Below are 27,573 nucleotides of genomic sequence, written 5' to 3'. Positions count from 1 at the left end.
GTGTCTCACCTCCTGACTCCCCAAAGCCTTTCCACCATCTACAAGGCACAAGTCAGGAGTGTGATGGAATACTCTCCACTTGCCTGGATGAGTGCAGCTCCAACAACACTCAAGAAGCTCGACAACATCCAGGACAAAGCAGCCCACTTGATCGGCACCCCATCCACCACCTTAAACATTCACTCCCTCCACCACCGGCGCACCGTGGCTGCAGTGTGTACCATCTACAAGATGCACTGCAGCAACTCGCCAAGGCTTCTTCGGCAGCACTTCCCAAACCCACGGCCTCAACCACTTAGAAGGACAAGGGCAGCAGGCGCATGGGAACACCACCACCTCCAAGTTCCCCTCCAAGTCACACACCATCCTGACTTGGAAATATATCGGCCGATCCTTCATCGTCGCTGGGTCAAAATCCTGGAACTCCCTCCCTAACAGCACTGTGGGAGCACCTTCACCCACACGGACTGCAGCGGTTCAAAGTGGCGAATCACCACCACCTTCTCAAAGGCAATTAGGAATGGGCAATAAATGCTGACCTCACCAGCGACGCCAACATCCCGCGAATGAATAAAAAAACGTTGGAGGGGATGGTGTTCCTGTGGTATTGAGCGATTCTTTTGGGTGAAAAACACAGAGCTGATGAACTTAAAAGTTATTTTAAAGTTGAAAAAAATTGACAAAAAGCAGCTGCAGACTCCAAGTGATAGTACGCGGGCATTATATAGCTGCACACGTGTTGTGCACGGGTGTTTAATGCGCACATGTTTACAGTCAGGTCGTAGCTGTCAAACAAAATGGGGGATGTCGGTTCCAATTTTGGTGAGATCTTTAAACCCCTTCCAATACACTTTTGGAAACTCTGAAGGGTGAATCGCAACATCTGTCCGGGTAATTTTCTGCTACTGCAATGCCAAACATAATAAAATCCTGCAGAATTAGAGCACTCGGCATAAAGGCTGGACCGTTCCTAATCACAGAGCTCCCTGGATAAACAAACACATTGTTTCAGCAGGGGAGGGGAGGGGGGGGCACTTGTCTTCACTGAATGGCGCTCTTGTCAAAACTTTGGCACACTGTCGAGAAGAGCGAGACCGGCTGGGTTGAAGCGGGCCATTTCTTGGTACAAAGGCATTGTTGCGTCGCTCGTATGTGCGATCGTTTTTGAGGAAAGTGATGTGTTGGCTGCTCCGGTTTGCTTCTTCCCCCTCTCCCTCACCTCCCCGCCGAGATAGCTCTTCAGTGCGTCGAGAGCATCGCTGGGTCAGCACCAGTAACTGCAGGTGTTACTGTTCGGTACGTGGCCCCGCGCACAGAAGCCACTTCTCCAGCTCGCCTTGTGTTAGAGTGACTGGTCATAGTCATAGAGTCATAGAGTTTTACAGCACAGAAAGAGGCCCTTCGGCCCCCACACCCTGCAGTATCAGAGGGTTCACAGGCTAACACGATGCTCTCCAGGGAGGAAGAAAGCAAGAGCACTGTTGGAGAGGTACAAGGAAAAGCTTGTTGGCGATCCTTCTCTCACTTCCAACCTTCTTCTCTTCCCCCCCCCCGGCCCCGCCTGTCGCTTCCTGTGATAGACTTCCCCCCCGGCCCCGTCTGTCCCTTCCTGTGATAAGTTTTATTTTATCGGGTGTCATCTGTGGCTCAGTGGGTAGCACTCTTGCCTCTGAGTCAGCAGGTCGTGGGTTCACGTCCTACTGCGGAGACTTTTTAAAAATTCATTGGATGTTGGCGTCACTGGCAAGGCCCATCCCTAATTGCCCTGGAGAAGGTGGTGGTGAGCCGCCTTCTTGAACCGCTGCAGTCCGTGTGGTGAAGGTGCTCCCACAGTGAATTTGTCGCAGCAGTTTGGTACAACTGAGTGGCTTGTTCGGCCATTTCAGAGGGCAGTTAAGAATCAACCACAATGCTGCGGGTCTGGAGTCACATATAGGCCAGACCAGGTAAGGGCGGCAGATTGCCTTCCCTAAAGGACATTAGTGAAACAGATGGGTTTTTACAACAATCCAATAGTTTCATGATCACCATGACTGATACCAGCTTTTATATTCCAAATTTATTTAATTATCTGAATTGAAATTCCCCAGCTGCCGTGGTGGGATGTGAACTCACGTCTCTCGGATCATTAGTCCAGGCCTCAGAATTACTAGTCCAGTAACATAACCACGATGCTACTGTTCCTGCATTACTACTTGAGCACATTATCCTGGCTGACGCTCCAGTGCAGTGCTGAGGGAGTGCTGCACTGTCAGAGGTGCCGTCTTTCGGATGAATTGTTAAAACAAGGCCCCACGCCTGCCCTCACAGGTGGACGTAAAGGATCCCACGGCCACTATTCGAGGAGCAGCGGAGTTTTACCTGGTGTCCTGGGCCAATATTTTTCCCTCAACCAACATCACTAAAAAACAGATGCTCTGGTTATTTAGTTCCTTGCTGTTTGCGGGGCTTTGCTATCTGTAAATTGACTGACGCATTTCCCTACATTACAACAGTGACTACGGTCCAGATCATAATGACTCGCTGTGTAAAAAAATATCTTCTAATCTCCCCCCTGGTTCTTTTGCCAATTACTTTAAATCTGTGGCCTCTGGTTACTGACCCTCTGCCAGCGGAAACTGTTTCTCCTTATTTACTTTATCAAAACCAGTCATGATTTTGAACACCTCTATCAAATCTCCTTTAACATTCTCTCCTCTGAGGATAAGAACCCCAGATTCTCTAATCTCTCCATGTAACTGAAGTCTTTCATCCCTGGAACCATTCTAGTAAATCCCCTCTGCCCCCTCTCTAAGGCCTTGACATCCTTCCTAAAGTGCGGTGCCCAGAACTGGCCACAATACAGCAGCTGGGGCCTAACCAGTGTTTTATAAAGGAGCAGCATTATTTCCTTGCTTTTTAACTCTATGGCCTAGATTTTCAGTGTGCCGTGAGGCGGGCTTTTAGGCGGGCGGGGGGCAAAAATCCCGAATTCGGGGGTCCCGACACCATCCCGCCCAAAACCCGCCTCCACGTAAGTTTCAGAGGAGGCGGGTACCCGCCCCGCACTGGGACCCGCTGACCCGAGGCGGGAAGGGATTAGTGCCAATTAACTGCCTGTTAACAGGTAGTTAACAGGCAGTTTTTAGCCTAATCCCTATTTTGAGGGGTGTCGTGTGGGATTCCCGACGGCTCCAAACCACGCCAGGTTAGAGCAGGCGGGCCGTCGGGTTGAAGGACTTGGAGGGGTCGCGATGTCGATGTTCAGGTGAGTGATGGGTGCATGAGTGCAAAGGTAAGTGTGTTTGGTGTGTAAAGAAGTTTAAATTACCTGTACTTACCTTAACAGCCTTTCTTCCTCTAGGCTGCGGGAGTCCATCACTCAGTCGGCACTGAAAGCAAAATGGCTGCGATCTGTCAAAAGTGACAGCCTTCAGCTTTCAGTTCTAACTGAGTCTGTGTAGAAGGACTCAGGTTAGAAGTCAGACTGTCAGTGTTTGACAGCTTCAAACAGCTGTGAAACACTGATATTTCATCTGTCAACACCTCTTGACAGATGAATTTTCAGTCTGTGACGTCACCTGTTGCTGGGTGGCCCTTAATTGGCCTGCGAAGCCCGCTGGGCAGGCTCAACAAGGTCAATCAAGGGAAAATTGCGTGGATTAGCCGCATCTCGATGTAGGCGGGACTAAAACCCGAAAGTTGTAGTCCTGCCTCCTTCCCGGCAGCTTAATGAAAATCGACCCCTATGCCTCTATTTATAAAGCCAAGGATCCCGTATGCTTTTTTAACAGAATTCTCAACTTGTCCTGCTACCTTCAAAGATTTGTGTACATTCACCCCCAGGTCTCTCTGTTCCTGCATCCGCTTTAAAATTGTTCCATTTAGTTTATATTGCCTCTGCTCATTCTTCCCTTGAACCCATGGAACAACAGATTAGGCCTGTGTCTAAACCACTGCACCACCCAGTCCGCTCAAACTCTTCCCTGCAAAGTTATTTAAAAGCGCCCCCCAGTGAAAACTATCTGGAGCCTTGCAATTAGTTTGTAAAGCTACTCGCAGGTCTGGGTTATTAGTGCATTCGGTGGCTGAAATCCCTGAAGCAGTGCCTGCTCCAGCAAGCCTTCTCTCTTCAATCTTCACATCTTTGAAAATCCCAACGGCAGCTTCTGAATAAAGCAGCGTGATGATCAGAAGTAAGGACGGTTTTGGAAAATGCAAACCATTTCAGACCAGGTGTCAGGGTCAGTTTGGCTCGGTGAACGCTCTCGCCTCCGAGTCAGGTGGCGGTGGGTTCAAGCCCCACTCCGGGACTTGAGCTCGTAATCTGTGTTGATATTTCGGTGCAGTATGGAGGGAGTGCTGCACTGTTGGAGATGAAACATAGAAGATAGGAGCAGGAGTAGGCCATTCGGCCCCTCGAGCCTGCTCCGCCATTCAATGTGATCATGGCTGATCATCCAAATTCAGTACCCGGTCCCTGCCTTCTCCCCATATCCCTTGATCCCTTTAGCCTTAAGAAATATATCTAACTCCTTCTTGAATATATTTAATGAATTGGCCTCTACTGCCTTCTGTGGTAGAGAATTCCACAGGTTCACCAAAGATGTGCGGGTTAGGTTGATTGGCCATGATAAAAAAAATTGACCCTTAGTGTTAGGGGGGATTAAATACGTGGGGTTACGGGGATAGGGCTTGGGTGGGATGGCTGTCGGTGTAGGGACCGGGTGCTAGGGTTTGGATGATCAGCCATGATCTCGTTGAATGGCGGAGCAGGCTCGAAGGGCCGAATGGCCTACTCCTGCTCCTATCTTCTATGTTTCTATGTTTCTCTGGGTGAAGAAATTCCTCCTCATCTCTGTCCTCAATGGCTTACCCCTTATCCTTAGACTGTGACCCCTGGTTCTGGACTCCCCGCCATCGGGAACATCCTTCCTGCATCTAGTCTGTCTAGTCCTGTTAGAATTTTATAAGATGCCTAGCTACAGACGAGACACTGCACCATCTGTCTGGTCTGGTGGGCCATTCAAAAGAATCCAGAGAGTTCTCCCGGCCAAAATTCCAACGACCAGCACCACCAAGCATACATTACGTGCTTTCTGTGGGACAGTGTCGTGTGGAAAATCGCTGCTGTATTCAGCAAAGAAAGACTTGCCTTTCTATAGCGCCTTTCAAGAAGCTCAGGACGTCCCAAAGCGCTTTACAGCCAATGAAATACCTTTGAACTGTAGTCACTGTTGAATGTAGGAAACGCGGCAGCCAGTTTGCACAGCAAGCTCCCACAAACAGCAATGTGATAATGACCAGATAATCTGTTGTAGTGATGTTGATTGAGGGATAAATATTGGCCAGGACACCGGGGAGAACTCCCCCTGCTCTTCTTCGAAATAGTGCCGTGGGGTCTTTTACGTCCACCTGAGAGGGCAGACTGGGCCCTCGGTTTAACGCCTCATCTGAAAGACGGCACCTCCGACAGTGCGGCGCTCCCTCAGCACCGCGCTGGAGTGTCAGCCTGGATATTTGTGCTCGAGTCTCCAGAATGGGACTTGAACCCATGACCTGCTGACTCAGAGGCGAGTGTGCTACCAAGTAATTTTTTGGATGCAGGCCATTTGAGGGATGTTTGAGAGATCTGCTAAGTACATGCTTGTCCTTGTGTGAGCCTGGCTCAGTTATTAGCACTCTCACCCCTGCGCTTCGGCGTTCAAGACCCACTACAGACTTGAGCAAACTGCGGATTAACTGGCCAGTCCAACTCATTTGCTGCTTGTGGGATCTTGCTGTGTGCCAACTTCCTGTCACAAATCAACAGTGACTGCACTTCAGAAGTAATTAATGGGCTATGAAGCGCTTGCTTTGGAACAACGTGTGAAAGGCGCTATATGAATGCAAGTTGGCTCTTTCTTTTAACAGAGCAGCCCTTTCAGTGAGTTTGGAACTTTCTAAAATGTAAACAAACCCCCCCCAAAATGTTTTATTTTTAAATAAATGTTCATTATTTCCACTTAAATGCTTCCAGTGGTTATTTATCCGCCAAGCAACAGAGCCCTAAGCATGATGCTATCCCCGGCCCACTCCTTTCCCAGTGTAGACATGGCAGTAGATGATGACTCGGTCTGTAACCCTTCCATTCACCACTTCCGAGCGCAATGAAAGGGGACCTGACTGCTTCGTCAAGCGGATTCAGATGTGAGGGCGGGGTGCACACATTGCTAGAACCACCCAGAGTTTGGCAATTAAGCTGGCAGCAGGCCTCACTCAAAGACCACAAGGGTGGCTGTTGCCTGAAATTCAAAGGTCACGCCATTGAAGCAAGGGCGAAGTTGTTTCGAGGTTTAATTAAGGACAGTCTTGTGCTTCCAACCTGCGCCAGTAAGGAACTGGGCTGAATCCCCCCCACCCCGCCAAACTCGTTTCACTTCAGACCCGTGCAAACAATCGAGGGACTTCCACCCTCTCTGGACTGATTCTAAAAGACAGAAAGAAATTCAGCAACTTTCACCACCTCAGGACGTCCCAAAGCACTTTACAGTCAATGAAGTACTTTTTAAAGTGTAGTCACTGTTGTAATGTAGGGAAACACGGCAGCCGATTTGCCACAAACAGCAATGCGATAACGACCAGATCATTTGTTAATAGTGATGTTGGTTGAAGGATAAATGTTGGCCAGGACACCAGGGAGAACTCCCCTGCTCTTCTTCAAATAGTGCCGCGGGGTCTTTTATGTCCACCTTAAAGAGCTGATGGAGCCTCGGTTTAACGTCTCATCTGAAACACGACACGGCAAGGGAATACACAATGAATGGTAAGACCCTAGGAAAGACAGAGGATCTGAGGGACCTTGGTGTGCATGTACATAGATCCCTGAAGGCAGCAGAACAGGTGGATAAGGTGGTTAAAAAGGCATATGGGATACTTAGGCATAGAATATAAGAGCAGGGAGGTTATGATGGAGCTGTACAAAACGCTAGTTAGGCCACAGCTGGAATACTGTGTGCAGTTCTGGTCGCCACACTATAGGAAGGATGTGATTGCTTTGGAGAGGGTGCAGAGGAGATTCACCAGGATGTTACCTGGGCTGGAGCGCTTCAGCTATGAAGAAAGACTGGACAGGCTGGGGTTGTTTTCCTTGGAGCAGAGAAGGCTGAGGGGGGACCTGATTGAGGTATACAAAATTATGAGGGGCATAGATAGGGTAGATAGAAAGGAACGTTTCCCCTTAGTAGAGGGGTCAATAACAAGGGGGCAAAGATTCAAGGTAAGGGGCAGGAGGTTTAGAGGGGATTTGAGGAAGAACTTTTCACCCAGAGGGTGGTTGGAATCTGGAACTCACTGCCTGAAAGGGTGGTAGGGGCAGGAACCCTCACAACATTCAAGAAGCATTTGGATGAGCACTTGAAATGCCATAGCATACAAGGCTACGGACCAAATGCTGGAAAATGGGATTAGACAGGGCTTGATGGCCGGCGCGGACGTGATGGGCCGAAGGGCCTCTTTCTGTGCTGTATAACTCTATGACTCTATGACCTCCAATGGTGCAGAGTGTCAGCCTGGATTATGGGCTCAAGTCTCTGGGGTGGGACTTGAACCTACAACCTTCTGATTCAAAGGTGAGAGGGCTACCAACTAAGCCATGGCTGACAAACTCTAGAGCTGAAAAGGGTGCGTTGACCCTGGGGGAATAATTTTAAAAGTACATGAAGTTTTTATTTAAATTACAAACTATTTCACACTGGCATTTCTTCACAGCCCTGTGCTATTCTCAGTACAGCTTTAGTAGCCCATGAACAGTCAGATGGAGACTTGGTTTAATATCTGATGCAAACAGCAGGACCTCTGACAATGAAGCACTCCCTCAGCCATTTCACACACAGCAATGCCCCACAAATAGCCTTGAGGTGTACAGCCAGCCAACCTGTTCTGGCGGCGTTAGTTGAGGGAGAAATGTTCACCTTCGCTTATCGCTATGGGATCTCTAACGTCCATCAGTTTAAAATCTCACCCGACATGAGGCATCTCCGACAGTGCAGCAATTCCTCAGTAATGCCCCTCCGACAGTGCAGCGCTCCCTCAGTACTGCCCGTTCGACAGTGCAGCACTCCCTCAGTACTGCCCGTTCGACAGTGCAGCACTCCCTCAGTACTGCCCCTCCGACAGTGCAGCAATTCCTCAGTACTGCACCTCCGACAGTGCAGCGCTCCCTCAGTACTGCACCTCCGAGAGTGCAGTATCCCTCAGTACTGCCCCTCCGACAGTGTAGTACTCCCTCAGTACTGCCCGTTCGACAGTGCAGCGCTCCCTCAGTACTGCCCGTTCAACAGTGCAGCACTCCCTCAGTACTGCACCTCCGACAGTGCAGCACTCCCTCAGTACTGCCCGTTCGACAGTGCAGCACTCCCTCAGTACTGCCCCTTCGACAGTGCAGCACTCCCTCAGTACTGCCCCTCTGACAGTGAAGCACTCCCTCAGTACTGTCCCCCAACAGTGCAGCACTCCCTCAGTACTGCCCCTTCGACAGTGCAGCGCTCCCTCAGTACTGCCCCTCCAACAGTGGAGCACTCCCTCAGTACTGTCCCTCCGACAGTGCAGTGCTCCCTCAGTACTGCCCCTCTGACAGTGCGGCGCTCCCTCAGTACCGGCCCTCCGACAGTGCAGTGCTCCCTCAGTACCGCCCCTCCGACAGTGCAGTGCTCCCTTAGTACTGGCCCTCCGGCAGTACTGCATGGGAGTGTCGGCCTAGATTTTGCGCTCAAATCTCTGGAGTGGGGGTTGAACAACAGCAACTTATATATTTATATAGCGCCTTTAACATAATAACACTCCTGTGAAGCGCCTTGGGACGTTTTATCAAAAGAAAAATGAAAATTGACACCGAGCCACCTAAGGGGATATTATGGCAGGTGACCAAAAGCTTGGTCAAAGAGGTAGGTTTTAAGGAGCGTCTTAAAGGAGGAGAGAGAGGTGGAGAGGCAGAGAGGTTTAGGAAGGAAATTCCAGAGCTTAGGGCCTTGGCTGCTGAACGCACGGCCACCAATGGTGGAGCGATTAAACTCAGGGATGCTCGAGAGGCCAGAATTAGAGGAGCGCAGAGATCTCAGGGAGGTTGTGGGGTTGGAGAAGATTACAGATAGGGAGGGGCGAGGGCCATGGAGGGATTTGAAGACAAGGATGAGAATTTTAAAATTGAGGCGTTGATTAACTGAGAGCCAATGTAGGTCAGCGAGCACAGGGGTGACGGGCGAACGGGACTTGGTGCGAGTTAGGACACGGGCAACCTTCTAAACTCAAGGGAATACAAACCAAGTTTATGCAACCTGCCATCACAATTTAACCCTTTATGGATAAGCTGGTTAAAACACAGTCCAGTTCCCACTCCTGGTGGTCAGCCACTTGACCGCTGGCCGGAAGTGACCAGGTGTATGCACGTAGAATCATATAGCTCAGGAGGTGGCCATTCGGCCCAGCGTGCCTGTGCCGGCTCTTTGAAAGAGCTATCCAAATAGTCCCACTAACCCTCTCCCCATGCTCTTTCCCCATTGCCCTGCAAATTTCTCCACTTCAAGTATTTATCCCACTCCCTTTTGAAAGTTACGATTGAATCTGTCCTTTCATGCAGCGCATTCCAGCTTACAACAACTCGCTGCTTAAAAAGATGTCTCCTCATCTCACTTAGAACATAAGAAGTGGCAGCAGGAGTCGGCCATTCGGCCCCCCGAGCCTGCTCCGCCATTCAATAAGATCATGGCTGATCATCGACCTCAACTCCACTTTCCCGCCCAATCCCCATATCCCTTGTTTCCCCTGGTTACCAACCCTGCTGCCAATGGAAATGGTTTCTCCTTATTTACTTTATGGAAACCCCCCCCCCCCCGCCGCCATCGGGCGAGGATAGAGCTGGACTTGGCCCTCGATGGTTGAGCCGTCTGCTGAGGCTCACATGCCACGAAACGGCCACTTAGCTGCCAGAGGACTGGCGGTGTTGGCAGAACTGCCTCCCCAGCAAAGGCCAGCACCTTTCGAGAGAGGAGAGGGGAGGAGAGAAGACCGATGGGTAGGGACATTTTCTTTAAAATAGGAAGGGGCGGGCGATACATATTTTTAAACGGTTGTACTCACGGGTAAGTGCGTGAAGACGGCAAAAGTATTGCGCAGGAAGGCGATGAGGTCGACCAAGTAGTCGCTGGCGTGGCCATTGGAATCGGCCCTCATCCAGTCGTAGTCCGCCAGCTGCAGGAATTGGTCAATCTTCTGATTCAGCTTGGTGTAGATCTCCTCCTCGGCAGCATGCCGAGAGTCCTGCACGGAAACAAACACCCCGCACACTCCGTTACGCACTGCGGGCTGGCAGCTTATATTTCACACAGGCGCAGCATCGGGGTGACTGCCCCTTTCAAAGCCGAAAACACAACGACAGAAATATTTACAGTAGCTGACAGAATCTTACAGCACAGGAGGAGGCCATTTGGCCCATCGTGCCTGTGCCGGCTTTTTGAAACTCAGAACCCTTTTTCACTCAGAGGGCGGTGGGGGTCTGGAACTCCCTGCCTGAAAGGGTGGTAGAGGCAGAAACCCTCATCGCATTTAAAAAGTACTTGGATATACACTTGAAGTGCCGAAACCTGCAGGGCTACGGACCAAGAGCTGGAAAGTAGGATTAGGCAGAAGAGCTCTTTTTCGGCCGGCACGGACATGATGGGCTGAATGGCCTCCTTCTGCGCCGTAAATTTCGACGATTCTATGAAAGAGTTATCCAGTTAGTCCCACTCCCCTGCTCGTTCCCCATAGCCCTGCAACATTTTCCTTTTCAAGTATATATCAAATTCTCTACTACTGAATCTGCTTCCACCACCCTTTCAGGCAGAGCATTCATAGAAACATAGAAGATAGGAGCAGGAGTAGGCCATTCGGCCCCACGAGCCTGCTCCGCCATTCAATGAGATCATGGCTGATCATCCAAACTCAGTACCCTGTCCCTGCTTTCTCCCCATATCCCTTGATCCCTTTAGCCTCAAGAAATATATCCAACTCCTTCTTGAATATATTTAATGAATTGACCTCAACTGCCCTGTGTGGTAGAGAATTCCACAGGTTCACCACTCTCTGGGTGAAGAAATTCCTCCTCATCTCAGTCCTAAATGGCTTACCCCTTATCCTTAGACTGTGACCCCTGGTTCTGGACTCCCCGACCATCGGGAACATCCTTCCCGCATCTAGTCTGTCTAGTCCTGTTAGGATTTTATAAGTTTCAATGAGATCCCCTCTCATTCTTCTAAACTCCAGCGAGTATAAGCCCAATCGACCCAATCTCTCCTCATACGTCATTCCTGCCATCCCAGGTATCAGTCTGGTGAATCTTCGCTGCACTCTCTCCATGGCAAGAACATCCTTCCTCAGATAAGGCGACCAAAACTGCACACAATACTCAAGGTGTGGTCTCACCAAGGCCCTGTTCCAGATCACAACAACTCGCTGCGTAAAAAGAAAAAATCTTGTCATCTCCCCCCACTCCTTTCGCAAATTACCGTAAATCTGTGTCCTCTGGTTACCAACCTTTCTACCAATGGAAACGGTTTCTCTTTATTTACTCTATCAAAACCCCTCATAATTTTGCACACCTCTATCAAATTTCCTCTTAAACTTCTCTGCTGTAAGGAGAACAACATCCAGCTTCGACCATTTTTTCCCCCTATTTGTTTAGACAAAATAAAAATAATTTAGACAGGGAACGCTTATGGGAAAACGGCATTAGAGTTATTACTGAGAGTGAGCTGAAGGTAGATTCGGGGGCGGGGGGTTTATATCACAAGAGAACAGCCAGGTCCTCAGCACATAATTTGGGCTGATGCTCCACTACATTGCTGAGGGAGCTGCCGTCTTTTGGATGAGACAGAGGTTCTAGCTGCCTGTTGAGGTGGACCTTAAAAGGTCCCATGGCAGTACTCAAAAAAGATTAATATTTGAGAAGTGGGCGTCGCTGGCAAGGCCGGCAATTATTGCCCATCCCTAGTTGTCCCTTCAGAAGGTGGTGATGAGCCGCCTTCTTGAACCGCTGCAGTCCGTGTGGTGAAGGTACTCCCACAGTGCTGTTAGGGAGGGAGTTCCAGGATTTTGACCCAGCGACGATGAAGGATCGGCGATAAATTTCCAAGTCAGGATGGTGTGTGGCCTGGAGGGGAACTTGGGAGGTGGTGGTGTTCCCATGCGCCTGCTGCCCTCGTCCTTCTAGGTGGAAGAGGTCTCGGGTTTGGGAGGTGCTGCCGAAGAAGCCTTGGCAAGTTGCAGCAGTGCATCTTGTGGATTGGACACACTGCAGCCACGGTGCGCCGGTGGTGGAGGGAGTGAATGTTTAGGCGAGTGCCAATCACGCGGACTACTTTGCCCTGGATGATGTCGAGCTTCTTGAGTGCTGTTGTTGCTAGACCCATCCAGGCAAGTGGAGAGTATTTATCACACGGGGGCATAGTATTACTGCAGTAACCTGTATGTTACACACCAGCACTGTACTGTAGTGAGGGGGTGGTATCACTGTATTATACTGAGGGGGGGTATCACTGTATTATACTGAGTGGGGGGGGTATCACTGTATTATACTGAGGGGGGGTATCACTGTATTATACTGAGTGGGGGGGGTATCACTGTATTATATTGAGGGCCATGGTGTGGAGATGCCGGTGTTGGACTGAGGTGGACAAATGTAAGAAGTCACACAACACCAGGTTATAGTCCAACAGTTTTATTTGAAATCACAAGCTTTCGGAGCGCTGCTCCTTCGTCAGGTGAAGTGGAGAGATGCATAAAGACACAACTTATATAGTCAGAGAATAATGCCAGATGATTGCAGGTAATCTTTCTAACTGCCATTTATCACACCTCGGCAGAGAGATAATCACAGCAATCAAAGGTGTGAATGGTGTCCAAACAGGTTAGTCAGGAAAACATTACATCAAAGAACAATGAGGTGGGGTCACAAGGGGTCAAATGTTGCAGATGCTGGGGTCTGTATGAAAAACAAAAAACAGACAAAAAAACATTTTTTTTGCTGGAAATCACAGCAGGTCCAGCCGCACCGGTGTAGAAAGAACAAGCCAACGATGACTCGAGTCTGGGTGACCCTACGTCAGGTGGGGTTACATGTAGCGTGACATGAACCCAAGATCCCGCTGAGGCCATCCTCATGAGAGCGGAACTTGGCTATTAGTTTCTGCTCTACGATTTTGCGTTGTCGTGTGTCTCGAAGGCCGCCTTGGAGAATGTTTACCCGAAGGTTCGGAGGCTGAATGTCCTTGACTGCTGAAGTGTTCCCGACTGGGAGGGAACACTCCTGCCTGGAGATTGTTGCGCGGTGTCCGTTCATCCGTTGTCGCAGTGTCTGCATGGTCTCGCCGATGTACCATGCTCCGGGGCATCCTTTCCTGCAACGTATGAGGTAGACAACATTCTCCAAGGCGGCCTTCGAGACACACGACAATGCAAAATCGTAGAGCAGAAACTGATAGCCAAGTTCCGCACTCATGAGGATGGCCTCAACCAGGATCTTGGGTTCATGTCACGCTACATGTAACCCCACCTGACGTAGGGTCACCCAGACTCGAGTCATCGTTGGCTTGTTCTTTCTACACCGGTGCGGCCGGACCTGCTGTGATTTCCAGCAAAAAAAATGTTTTTTTGTCTGTTTTTTGTTTTTCATACAGACCCCAGCATCTGCAACATTTGACCCCTTGTGACCCCACCTCATTGTTCTTTGATGTAATGTTTTCCTGACTAACCTGTTTGGACACCATTCACACCTTTGATTGCTGTGATTATCTCTCTGCCGAGGTGTGATAAATGGCAGTTAGAAAGATTACCTGCAATCATCTGGCATTATTCTCTGACGAGATAATCTGTGTCTATAGGCATCTCTCCACTTCACCTGATGAAGGAGCAGCGCTCCGAAAGCTTGTGATTTCAAATAAAACTGTTGGACTATAACCTGGTGTTGTGTGACTTCTTACATTATATTGAGGGGGGTATCACTGTATTATATTGAGGGGGGTATCACTGTATTATATTGAGGGGGGTATCACTATTATATTGAGGGGGTATCACTATTATATTGAGGGGGGTATCACTATTATATTGAGGGGGGTATCACTATTATATTGAGGGGGGTATCACTGTATTATAGAGGGGGGTATCACTGTATTATATTGAGGGGGGTATCACTGTATTATATTGAGGGGGGTATCACTGTATTATATTGAGGGGGGTATCACTGTATTATAGAGGGGGATATCACTATTATATTGAAGGGGGTATCACTGTATTATAGAGGGGGGTATCACTGTATTATATTGAGGGGGTATCACTGTATTATAGAGGGGGGTATCACTATTATATTGAGGGGGGTATCACTATTACATTGAGGGGGGTATCATTATATTATAGAGGGGGTATCACTGTATTATATTGAGGGGGGTATCACTGTATTATATTGAGGGGGGTATCACTGTATTACATTGAGGGGGGTATCACTGTATTATATTGAGGGGGGTATCACTATTACATTGAGGGGGGTATCACTATTATATTGAGGGGGTATCACTATTATACTGAGGGGGGTATCACTATTATATTGAGGGGGGTATCACTGTATTATATTGAGGGGGGTATCACTATTATATTGAGGGGGTATCACTATTATATTGAGGGGGTATCACTGTATTATATTGAGGGGGTATCACTATTATATTGAGGGGGTATCACTATTATATTGAGGGGGTATCACTATTATATTGAGGGGGTTTCACTATTATATTGAGGGGGTATCACTATTATATTGAGGGGGTATCACTGTATTATATTGAGGGGGTATCACTATTATATTGAGGGGGTATCACTGTATTATATTGAGGGGGGTATCACTATTATATTGAGGGGTATCACTATTATATTGAGGGGGTATCACTATTATATTGAGGGGGTATCACTGTATTATATTGAGGGGGTATCACTATTATATTGAGGGGGTATCACTGTATTATATTGAGGGGGTATCACTATTATATTGAGGGGGTATCACTATTATATTGAGGGGGTATCACTGTATTTTATTGAGGGGGTATCACTATTATATTGAGGGGGTATCACTATTATATTGAGGGGGGTATCACTGTATTATATTGAGGGGGGTATCACTATTATATTGAGGGGGTATCACTATTATATTGAGGGGGTATCACTGTATTATATTGAGGGGGTATCACTATTATATTGAGGGGGTATCACTATTATATTGAGGGGGTATCACTATTATATTGAGGGGGTTTCACTATTATATTGAGGGGGTATCACTATTATATTGAGGGGGTATCACTGTATTATATTGAGGGGGTATCACTATTATATTGAGGGGGTATCACTGTATTATATTGAGGGGGGTATCACTATTATATTGAGGGGTATCACTATTATATTGAGGGGGTATCACTATTATATTGAGGGGGTATCACTGTATTATATTGAGGGGGTATCACTATTATATTGAGGGGGTATCACTGTATTATATTGAGGGGGTATCACTATTATATTGAGGGGGTATCAGTATTATATTGAGGGGGTATCACTGTATTTTATTGAGGGGGTATCACTATTATATTGAGGGGGTATCACTATTATATTGAGGGGGTATCACTATTATATTGAGGGGGTATCACTGTATTACAGAGGGGGTTATCACTATTATAGAGGGGGGTATCACTGTATTATAGAGGGGGTTATCACTGTATCATAGAGGGGGGTATCACTATTATAGAGGGGGGTATCACTGTATTATAGAGGGGGGGTATCACTGTATTATAGAGGGAGGGGGTATCACTGCATTATAGAGGGGGGTATCACTGTATTATATTGAGGGGGGTATCACTATTATATTGAGGGGGTGTCACTATTATACTGAGGGGGGTATCACTATTATATTGAGGGGGGTATCACTGTATTATATTGAGGGGGGTATCATTGTATTATATTGAGGGGGTATCACTATTATATTGAGGGGGTATCACTGTATTATAGAGGGGGTTATTACTATTATAGAGGAGGGTATCACTGTATTATAGAGGGGGTTATCACTGTATTATAGAGGGGGGTATCACTGTATTATAGAGGGGGGTTATCACTATTATAGAGGGGGGTATCACTGTATTATAGTAGGGGGTATCACTGTATTATAGAGGGAGGGGGTATCACTGCATTATAGAGGGGGTTATCACTATTATAGAGGAGGGTGTCACTGTATTATAGAAGGGGGTATCACTGTATTATAGAAACATAGAAACATAGAAGATAGGAGCAGGAGTAGGCCATTCGGCCCCTCGAGCCTGCTCCGCCATTCAATGCGATCATGGCTGATCATCCAAATTCAGTACCCTGTCCCTGCCTTTTCCCCATATCCCTTGATCCCTTTAGCCTTAAGAAATATATCCAACTCCTTCTTGAATATATTTAATGAATTGGCCTCTACTGCCTTCTGTGGTAGAGAATTCCACAGGTTCACCACTCTCTGGGTGAAGAAATTCCTCCTCATTTCAGTCCTAAATGGCTTACCCCTTATCCTTAGACTATGACCCCTGGTTCTGGACTCCCCGGCCATCATAAACATCCTTCCTGCATCTAGTCTGTCCAGGCCTGACAGAATTTTATAAGTTTCGATGAGATCCCCTCTCAATCTTCTAAACTCCAGTGAGTATAAGCCCAATTGACAATCTCTCCTCATATGTCATTCCTGCCGTCCCAGGTATCAGCCTGGTGAATCTTCACTGCACTCCTTCAATGGCAAGAACGTCCTTCCTCAGGTAAGGTGACCAAAACTGCACACAATACTCAAGGTGCGGTCTCACCAAGGCCCTGTACAACTGTAGCAAGACATCCTTGTTCCTGTACTCGAACCCTCTTGCTACGAAGGCCAACATACCATTTGCCTTCTTAACCGCCTGCTGCACCTGCATGCTAACCTTCAGTGACTGGTGCACAAGAACACCCAGGTCTCTTTGCACTTCCCCTTCTCCCAATCTATTGCCATTCAAATAATAATCTGCCTTCCTGTTTTTGCCACCAAAGTGGATAACCTCACATTTATCCACATTATAGTGCATTTGCCATGTTTCTGCCCAATCACCCAATCTGTCCAAATCGTACTGGAGTTTCACGACATCCTCCTCACAGCTTACCCTCCCACCCAGCTTTGTGTCATCTGCAAATTTGGAGATATTACATCCAATTTCCTCGTCCAGATCATTAATATATATTGTGAACAGCTGGAGTCCTAGGACCGATCCTTGCGGTATCCCACGAGTCACTGCCTGCCACTCGGAAAACAAAGGGGGTATCACTGTATTATAGAAGGGGGTATCACTGTATTATAGAAGGGGGTATCACTGTATTATAGAGGGAGGGGGTATCACTGCATTATAGAGAGGGGTATCACTGTATTATAGAAGGGGGTATCACTATTATAGAGGGAGGGGGTATCACTGCATTATAGAGGGGGGTATCACTGTATTATAGAGGGGGGGGTATCACTCATTACTTTCACCAGACATTTGGACTCTGGAGCCCACTCCACTTTGCCAGTTTTTCATACTTTCCACTGCACTCACTGATCCCTCTTTTAGTGTTTCTCCTAACCTCAATGCCTTGTATTTCTTTTTGATTTCTCTCGCTACGTGTCCTGCGCGTGTCACTTCTGCCCTTTAACCGTTCCCAATCCCCGCAGTGGCACTTCACACAGTGTGTGTGGTCTTTGTGTCTGCGCGCGTGTGTGATTTTCCCTCCCTTCCTCCCTTTGCCCTTATTCTGTTCCCTCTTAAATGCTGTTCATCTTCCAGCTCTCAGGAAAGGTTTGAGACATGAAATATTACCTGATTTCTCAATGGAAGCTGCCTGACCTGCTGAGTATCTCCATCATTTCCTATGTTTGTTTCAGATTTCCAGAATCTGCAATGTTTTCCTTTTCGTAACAGTATAGCAGTTTGAAGGGTACAGTAGCGCTGTAGTAACATTGGGGAACAGTATTAATATGCGAGGACGAGGCCCAGGAGCGAGGACGAGGCCCAGGAGCGAGGACGAAGCCCAGGTGCGAGGACGGGATCCAGGGGTGAGGACGAGGCCCGGGGGCGAGGACGGGGCCCGGGAGCGAGGACGGGGCCCGGGAGCGAGGACGGGGCCCGGGAGCGAGGACGGGGCCCAGGGCGAGGACGGGGCCCAGGAGCGAGGACGGGGCCCGGGGGCGAGGACGGGACCCAGGAGCGAGGACGGGACCCAGGGGCGAGGACGGGACCCAGGAGCGAGGACGGGGCCCGGGGGCGAGGACGGGACCCAGGGGCGAGGACGGGACCCAGGGGCGAGGACGGGGCCCAGGAACGAGGACGGGACCCAGGAGCGAGGACGGGACCCAGGGGCGAGGACGGGGCCCAGGAGCGAGGACGGGGCCCAGGAGCGAGGACGGGGCCCAGGAGCGAGGACGGGGGCCCAGGAGCGAGGACGGGGACCCAGGGGCGAGGACGGGGCCCAGGAGCGAGGACGGGGCCCAGGGGCGAGGACCGGACCCAGGAGCGAGGACCGAACCCAGGAGCGAGGACGGGGCCCAGGAGCGAGGACCGGACCCAGGAGCGAGGACGGGGCCCAGGAGCGAGGACGGGGCCCAGGGGCGAGGACGGGGCCCAGGAGCGAGGGCGGGGTCCAGGGGCGAGGACGGGGCCCAGGAGCGAGGGCGGGACCCAGGAGCGAGGACGAGGCCCAGGAGCGAGGACGGGGCCCAGGAGCGAGGACGGGGCCCAGGAGCGAGGACAGGGCCCGGGGGCGAGGACGGGGCCCAGGAGCGAGGGCGGGACCCAGGAGCGAGGACGAGGCCCAGGAGCGAGGACGGGGCCCAGGAGCGAGGACGGGGCCCAGGAGCGAGGACGAGGCCCAGGAGCGAGGACGGGGCCCAGGAGCGAGGGCGGGACCCAGGGGCGAGGACGGAGCCCAGGAGCGAGGGCGGGACCCAGGGGCGAGGTCGGGGCCCAGGAGCGAGGGCGGGGCCCAGGAGCGAGGACGCGGCCCAGGAGCGAGGACGGGGCCCAGGGGCGAGGGCGGGGCCCAGGGGCGAGGACGGGGCCCAGGAGCGAGGACCGGACCCAGGAGCGAGGACGGGGCCCAGGAGCGAGGACGGGGCCCAGGGGCGAGGACGGGGCCCAGGAGCGAGGACGGGGCCCAGGGGCGAGGACGGGGCCCAGGAGCGAGGACGGGACCCAGGGGCGAGGACGGGGCCCAGGAGCGAGGGCGGGGCCCAGGAGCGAGGACGGGGCCCAGGGGCGAGGACGGGGCCCAGGGGCGAGGACCAGACCCAGGAACGAGGACGGGGCCCGGGGGCGAGGACGGGGCCCAGGGGCGAGGACGGGGCCCAGGAGCGAGGACGAGGCCCAGGAGCGAGGACGGGGCCCAGGAGCGAGGACGGGGCCCAGGAGCGAGGACCGGACCCAGGAGCGAGGACGGGGCCCAGGAGCGAGGACGGGACCCAGGAGCGAGGACGGGGCCCAGGAGCGAGGACGGGGCCCAGGGGCGAGGACGGGGCCCAGGAGCGAGGACGGGACCCAGGGGCGAGGACGGGGCCCAGGAGCGAGGGCGGGGCCCAGGAGCGAGGACGGGGCCCAGGGGCGAGGACGGGGCCCAGGGGCGAGGACCAGACCCAGGAACGAGGACGGGGCCCGGGGGCGAGGACGGGGCCCAGGGGCGAGGACGGGGCCCAGGAGCGAGGACGTGGCCCAGGAGCGAGGACGGGGCCCAGGAGCGAGGGCGGGACCCAGGAGCGAGGACGGGGCCCAGGAGCGAGGACGGGGCCCAGGGGCGAGGACGAGGCCCAGGGGCGAGGACGGGGCCCAGGGGCGAGGACGGGGCCCAGGGGCGAGGACGGGGCCCAGGAGCGAGGACGGGGCCCAGGGGCGAGGACGGGGCCCAGGAGCGAGGACGGGGCCCAGGGGCGAGGACCGGACCCAGGAGCGAGGACCGGACCCAGGAGCGAGGACGGGGCCCAGGAGCGAGGACGGGACCCAGGAGCGAGGACGGGGCCCAGGAGCGAGGACGGGGCCCAGGGGCGAGGAAGGGACCCAGGGGCGAGGACGGGACCCAGGGGCGAGGACGGGGCCCAGGAACGAGGACGGGACCCAGGAGCGAGGACGGGACCCAGGGGCGAGGACGGGGCCCAGGAGCGAGGACGGGGCCCAGGAGCGAGGACGGGGCCCAGGAGCGAGGACGGGGGCCCAGGAGCGAGGACGGGGGCCCAGGAGCGAGGACGGGGCCCAGGGGCGAGGACGGGGCCCAGGAGCGAGGACGGGGCCCAGGAGCGAGGACCGGACCCAGGGGCGAGGACGAGGCCCAGGGGCGAGGACGGGGCCCGGGAGCGAGGTCGGGGCCCGGGAGCGAGGACGGGGCCCAGGGGCGAGGACCAGACCCAGGAGCGAGGGCGGGGCCCAGGAGCGAGGACGGGGCCCAGGAGCGAGGACAGGGCCCAGGAGCGAGGACCGGACCCAGGGGCGAGGACGGGGCCCAGGGGCGAGGACGGGGCCCAGGGGCGAGGGCGGGGCCCAGGGGTGAGGACGGGGCCCAGGGGCGAGAACGGGGCCCAGGGGCGAGGACGGGGCCCAGGAGCGAGGACGAGGCCCAGGAGCGAGGACGGGGCCCAGGAGCGAGGGCGGGACCCAGGAGCGAGGACGGGGCCCAGGAGCGAGGACGGGGCCCAGGGGCGAGGACGAGGCCCAGGGGCGAGGACGGGGCCCAGGAGCGAGGACGGGGCCCAGGGGCGAGGACGGGGCCCAGGAGCGAGGACGGGGCCCAGGGGCGAGGACGGGGCCCAGGAGCGAGGACGGGGCCCAGGGGCGAGGACCGGACCCAGGAGCGAGGACCGAACCCAGGAGCGAGGACGGGGCCCAGGAGCGAGGACCGGACCCAGGAGCGAGGACGGGGCCCAGGAGCGAGGACGGGGCCCAGGGGCGAGGACGGGGCCCAGGAGCGAGGGCGGGGTCCAGGGGCGAGGACGGGGCCCAGGAGCGAGGGCGGGACCCAGGAGCGAGGACGAGGCCCAGGAGCGAGGACGGGGCCCAGGAGCGAGGACGGGGCCCAGGAGCGAGGACAGGGCCCGGGGGCGAGGACGGGGCCCAGGAGCGAGGGCGGGACCCAGGAGCGAGGACGAGGCCCAGGAGCGAGGACGGGGCCCAGGAGCGAGGACGGGGCCCAGGAGCGAGGACGAGGCCCAGGAGCGAGGACGGGGCCCAGGAGCGAGGGCGGGACCCAGGGGCGAGGACGGAGCCCAGGAGCGAGGGCGGGACCCAGGGGCGAGGTCGGGGCCCAGGAGCGAGGGCGGGGCCCAGGAGCGAGGACGAGGCCCAGGAGCGAGGACGGGGCCCAGGGGCGAGGGCGGGGCCCAGGGGCGAGGACGGGGCCCAGGAGCGAGGACCGGACCCAGGAGCGAGGACGGGGCCCAGGAGCGAGGACGGGACCCAGGAGCGAGGACGGGGCCCAGGAGCGAGGACGGGGCCCAGGGGCGAGGACGGGGCCCAGGAGCGAGGACGGGACCCAGGGGCGAGGACGGGGCCCAGGAGCGAGGGCGGGGCCCAGGAGCGAGGACGGGGCCCAGGGGCGAGGACGGGGCCCAGGGGCGAGGACCAGACCCAGGAACGAGGACGGGGCCCGGGGGCGAGGACGGGGCCCAGGGGCGAGGACGGGGCCCAGGAGCGAGGACGTGGCCCAGGAGCGAGGACGGGGCCCAGGAGCGAGGGCGGGACCCAGGAGCGAGGACGGGGCCCAGGAGCGAGGACGGGGCCCAGGGGCGAGGACGAGGCCCAGGGGCGAGGACGGGGCCCAGGGGCGAGGACGGGGCCCAGGGGCGAGGACGGGGCCCAGGAGCGAGGACGGGGCCCAGGGGCGAGGACGGGGCCCAGGAGCGAGGACGGGGCCCAGGGGCGAGGACCGGACCCAGGAGCGAGGACCGGACCCAGGAGCGAGGACGGGGCCCAGGAGCGAGGACCGGACCCAGGAGCGAGGACGGGGCCCAGGAGCGAGGACCGGACCCAGGAGCGAGGACGGGGCCCAGGAGCGAGGACCGGACCCAGGAGCGAGGACGGGGCCCAGGAGCGAGGACGGGACCCAGGAGCGAGGACGGGGCCCAGGAGCGAGGACGGGGCCCAGGGGCGAGGACGGGGCCCAGGAGCGAGGACGGGACCCAGGGGCGAGGACGGGGCCCAGGAGCGAGGGCGGGGCCCAGGAGCGAGGACGGGGCCCAGGGGCGAGGACGGGGCCCAGGGGCGAGGACCAGACCCAGGAACGAGGACGGGGCCCGGGGGCGAGGACGGGGCCCAGGGGCGAGGACGGGGCCCAGGAGCGAGGACGTGGCCCAGGAGCGAGGACGGGGCCCAGGAGCGAGGGCGGGACCCAGGAGCGAGGACGGGGCCCAGGAGCGAGGACCGGACCCAGGAGCGAGGACGGGGCCCAGGAGCGAGGACCGGACCCAGGAGCGAGGACGGGGCCCAGGAGCGAGGACGGGACCCAGGAGCGAGGACGGGGCCCAGGAGCGAGGACGGGGCCCAGGGGCGAGGACGGGGCCCAGGAGCGAGGACGGGACCCAGGGGCGAGGACGGGGCCCAGGAGCGAGGGCGGGGCCCAGGAGCGAGGACGGGGCCCAGGGGCGAGGACGGGGCCCAGGGGCGAGGACCAGACCCAGGAACGAGGACGGGGCCCGGGGGCGAGGACGGGGCCCAGGGGCGAGGACGGGGCCCAGGAGCGAGGACGTGGCCCAGGAGCGAGGACGGGGCCCAGGAGCGAGGGCGGGACCCAGGAGCGAGGACGGGGCCCAGGAGCGAGGACGGGGCCCAGGGGCGAGGACGAGGCCCAGGGGCGAGGACGGGGCCCAGGGGCGAGGACGGGGCCCAGGGGCGAGGACGGGGCCCAGGAGCGAGGACGGGGCCCAGGGGCGAGGACGGGGCCCAGGAGCGAGGACGGGGCCCAGGGGCGAGGACCGGACCCAGGAGCGAGGACCGGACCCAGGAGCGAGGACGGGGCCCAGGAGCGAGGACCGGACCCAGGAGCGAGGACGGGGCCCAGGAGCGAGGACGGGGCCCAGGGGCGAGGACGGGGCCCAGGAGCGAGGGCGGGGTCCAGGGGCGAGGACGGGGCCCAGGAGCGAGGGCGGGACCCAGGAGCGAGGACGAGGCCTAGGAGCGAGGACGGGGCCCAGGAGCGAGGACGGGGCCCAGGAGCGAGGACAGGGCCCGGGGGCGAGGACGGGGCCCAGGAGCGAGGGCGGGACCCAGGAGCGAGGACGAGGCCCAGGAGCGAGGGCGGGACCCAGGGGCGAGGTCGGGGCCCAGGAGCGAGGGCGGGGCCCAGGAGCGAGGACGAGGCCCAGGAGCGAGGACGGGGCCCAGGGGCGAGGGCGGGGCCCAGGGGCGAGGACGGGGCCCAGGAGCGAGGACCGGACCCAGGAGCGAGGACGGGGCCCAGGAGCGAGGACGGGGCCCAGGGGCGAGGACGGGGCCCAGGGGCGAGGACGGGACCCAGGGGCGAGGACGGGGCCCAGGAGCGAGGGCGGGGCCCAGGAGCGAGGACGGGGCCCAGGGGCGAGGACCAGACCCAGGAACGAGGACGGGGCCCGGGGGCGAGGACGGGGCCCAGGAGCGAGGGCGGGCCCAGGAGCGAGGACGGGGCCCAGGGGCGAGGACGGGGCCCAGGGGCGAGGACGGGGCCCAGGAGTGAGGGCGGGGCCCAGGGGCGAGGACGGGGCCCAGGAGCGAGGGCAGGGCCCAGGGGCGAGGATGGGGCCCAGGAGCGAGGACCGGACCCAGGAGCGAGGACAAGGCCCAGGGGCGAGGACGGGGCCCAGGGGCGAGGACGGGGCCCAGGAGCGAGGGCGGGGTCCAGGGGCGAGGACGGGGCCCAGGAGCGAGGACGGGGCCCAGGACCGAGGACGGGGCCCAGGAGCGAGGACGGGGCCCAGGAGCGAGGACGGGGCCCAGGGGCGAGGACGGGGCCCAGGGGCGAGGGCGGGGCCCAGGGGCGAGGACGGGGCCCAGGGGCGAGAACGGGGCCCAGGGGCGAGGACGGGGCCCAGGAGCGAGGACGAGGCCCAGGAGCGAGGACGGGGCCCAGGAGCGAGGGCGGGACCCAGGAGCGAGGACGGGGCCCAGGAGCGAGGACGGGGCCCAGGGGCGAGGACGAGGCCCAGGGGCGAGGACGGGGCCCAGGAGCGAGGACGGGGCCCAGGGGCGAGGACGGGGCCCAGGAGCGAGGACGGGGCCCAGGGGCGAGGACGGGGCCCAGGAGCGAGGACGGGGCCCAGGGGCGAGGACCGGACCCAGGAGCGAGGACCGGACCCAGGAGCGAGGACGGTGCCCAGGAGCGAGGACCGGACCCAGGAGCGAGGACGGGGCCCAGGAGCGAGGACGGGGCCCAGGGGCGAGGACGGGGCCCAGGAGCGAGGGCGGGGTCCAGGGGCGAGGACGGGGCCCAGGAGCGAGGGCGGGACCCAGGAGCGAGGACGAGGCCCAGGAGCGAGGACGGGGCCCAGGAGCGAGGACGAGGCCCAGGAGCGAGGACGGGGCCCAGGGGCGAGGGCGGGGCCCAGGGGCGAGGGCGGGACCCAGGAGCGAGGACGGGGCCCAGGAGCGAGGACGGGGCCCAGGACCGAGGACGGGGCCCAGGAGCGAGGACGGGGCCCAGGGGCGAGGACGGGGCCCAGGGGCGAGGACGGGGCCCAGGGGCGAGGGCGGGGCCCAGGGGCGAGGACGGGGCCCAGGGGCGAGAACGGGGCCCAGGGGCGAGGACGGGGCCCAGGAGCGAGGACGAGGCCCAGGAGCGAGGACGGGGCCCAGGAGCGAGGGCGGGACCCAGGAGCGAGGACGGGGCCCAGGAGCGAGGACGGGGCCCAGGGGCGAGGACGAGGCCCAGGGGCGAGGACGGGGCCCAGGAGCGAGGACGGGGCCCAGGGGCGAGGACGGGGCCCAGGAGCGAGGACGGGGCCCAGGGGCGAGGACGGGGCCCAGGAGCGAGGACGGGGCCCAGGGGCGAGGACCGGACCCAGGAGCGAGGACCGGACCCAGGAGCGAGGACGGGGCCCAGGAGCGAGGACCGGACCCAGGAGCGAGGACGGGGCCCAGGAGCGAGGACGGGGCCCAGGGGCGAGGACGGGGCCCAGGAGCGAGGGCGGGGTCCAGGGGCGAGGACGGGGCCCAGGAGCGAGGGCGGGACCCAGGAGCGAGGACGAGGCCCAGGAGCGAGGACGGGGCCCAGGAGCGAGGACGGGGCCCAGGAGCGAGGACAGGGCCCGGGGGCGAGGACGGGGCCCAGGAGCGAGGGCGGGACCCAGGAGCGAGGACGAGGCCCAGGAGCGAGGACGGGGCCCAGTAGCGAGGACGGGGCCCAGGAGCGAGGACGAGGCCCAGGAGCGAGGACGGGGCCCAGGGGCGAGGGCGGGACCCAGGGGCGAGGACGGGGCCCAGGGGCGAGGGCGGGACCCAGGGGCGAGGTCGGGGCCCAGGAGCGAGGGCGGGGCCCAGGAGCGAGGACGAGGCCCAGGAGCGAGGACGGGGCCCAGGGGCGAGGGCGGGGCCCAGGGGCGAGGATGGGGCCCAGGAGCGAGGACCGGACCCAGGAGCGAGGACGGGGCCCAGGAGCGAGGACAGGGCCCAGGGGCGAGGACGGGGCCCAGGGGCGAGGACGGGGCCCAGGGGCGAGGACGGGGCCCAGGGGCGAGGGCGGGGCCCAGGAGCGAGGGCGGGGCCCAGGAGCGAGGACGGGGCCCAGGAGCGAGGGCGGGGCCCAGGGGCGAGGACAGGGCCCAGGAGCGAGGACGGGGCCCAGGAGCGAGGACGGGGCCCAGGAGCGAGGACGGGGCCCGGGGGCGAGGACGGGGCCCAGGACCGAGGACGGGGCCCAGGAGCGAGGACGAGGCCCAGGGGCGAGGACGGGGCCCAGGAGCGAGGACGAGGCCCGGGGGCGAGGACGAGGCCCAGGGGCGAGGACGGGGCCCAGGAGCGAGGACGAGACCCAGGAGCGAGGGCGGGGCCCAGGAGCGAGGACGGGACCCAGGAGCGAGGACGGGGCCCAGGAGCGAGGACGGGGCCCAGGAGCGAGGACGGGGCCCGGGGGCGAGGACGGGGCCCAGGAGCGAGGACGGGGCCCGGGAGCGAGGACGGGGCCCGGGGGCGAGGACGGGGCCCGGGGGCGAGGACGGGGCCCAGGACCGAGGACGGGGCCCAGGAGCGAGGACGGGGCCCAGGAGCGAGGACGGGGCCCGGGGGCGAGGACTGGGCCCAGGACCGAGGACGGGGCCCAGGAGCGAGGACGAGGCCCAGGGGCGAGGACGGGGCCCAGGAGCGAGGACGAGGCCCGGGGGCGAGGACGAGGCCCAGGGGCGAGGACGGGGCCCAGGAGCGAGGACGAGACCCAGGAGCGAGGGCGGGGCCCAGGAGCGAGGACGGGACCCAGGGGCGAGGACGGGGCCCAGGAGCGAGGACGAGACCCAGGAGCGAGGGCGGGGCCCAGGAGCGAGGACGGGACCCAGGAGCGAGGGCGGGGCCCAGGGGCGAGGACAAGGCCCAGGGGCGAGGACGGGGCCCAGGAGCGAGGACGAGGCCCGGGGGCGAGGACGAGGCCCAGGGGCGAGGACGGGGCCCAGGAGCGAGGACGAGACCCAGGAGCGAGGGCGGGGCCCAGGAGCGAGGACGGGACCCAGGGGCGAGGACGGGGCCCAGGAGCGAGGACGAGACCCAGGAGCGAGGGCGGGGCCCAGGAGCGAGGACGGGACCCAGGAGCGAGGGCGGGGCCCAGGGGCGAGGACAAGGCCCAGGGGCGAGGACGGGGCCCAGGAGCGAGGACGGGGCCCAGGAGCGAGGACGAGGCCCAGGAGCGAGGACGAGGCCCAGGGGCGAGGACGAGGCCCAGGGGCGAGGACGGGGCCCAGGGGCGAGGACGGGGCCCAGGAGCAAGGTCGAGGCCCAGGAGCGAGGTCGAGGCCCAGGAGCGAGGACGAGGCCCAGGGGCGAGGACGGGGCCCGGGAGCGAGGTCGAGGCCCAGGGGCGAGAACGGGGTCCAGGGGCGAGGACGAGGCCCAGGAACAGGGATGGGAGGAGCAGCTAGGTCAAGACCCAGGAGTGAGGACGGGGCCCAGGGGCGAGGACGATGCCCAGGAGCGAGGACGGGGCCCAGGAGCGAGGACGGGGCCCAGGGGCGAGGACAGGGCCCAGGAGCGAGGACGGGGCCCAGGAGCGAGGACGAGGCCCAGGGGCGAGGACGGGGTCCAGGGGCGAGGACGGGGTCCAGGGGCGAGGACGAGGCCCAGGAACAGGGATGGGAGGAGCAGCTAGGTCAAGACCCAGGAGCAAGGACGGGGCCCAGGGGCGAGGACGGGGCCCAGGGGCGAGGACGGGGCCCAGGAGCGAGGACGGGGCCCAGGGGCAAGGACGAGGCCCGGGAGCTAGGACGAGGCGCAGCGTAGACCAGCTGCGGGGTCGGGAGGACCACAATGCATCCTACGAAACCGAGGCAGAGAGGACCTGCAGGAAGGAGGGAGGAGGACAATAGGAGTA

At 58.7% G+C, this 27,573-nt stretch overlaps 1 protein-coding gene across 2 annotated transcripts in view; it reads right to left on the bottom strand.

The window, feature by feature from the left end:
- The window catches only part of LOC147123782 (exocyst complex component 6B-like), an 860,046-nt gene that overhangs the window by 235,662 nt on the left and 596,811 nt on the right, over nt 1–27,573 (bottom strand). For both annotated transcript variants that reach the window (XM_085975948.1, XM_085975954.1), the window contains one exon: nt 10,096–10,275. In XM_085975948.1, the coding sequence (XP_085832074.1) occupies nt 10,096–10,275 (180 nt within the window). The remainder of the gene's footprint in view (nt 1–10,095; nt 10,276–27,573) is intronic.

The sequence above is a fragment of the Somniosus microcephalus genome, chromosome 2 (genome assembly GCF_052327205.1).
Source record: "Somniosus microcephalus isolate GS21.2 chromosome 2, FLI_Smic_1.0, whole genome shotgun sequence".
Taxonomy (NCBI): domain Eukaryota; kingdom Metazoa; phylum Chordata; class Chondrichthyes; order Squaliformes; family Somniosidae; genus Somniosus; species Somniosus microcephalus.
The sequence above is the reverse complement of the archived record's forward strand: the minus strand, read 5'-3'. Positions and strand labels throughout refer to the sequence as shown.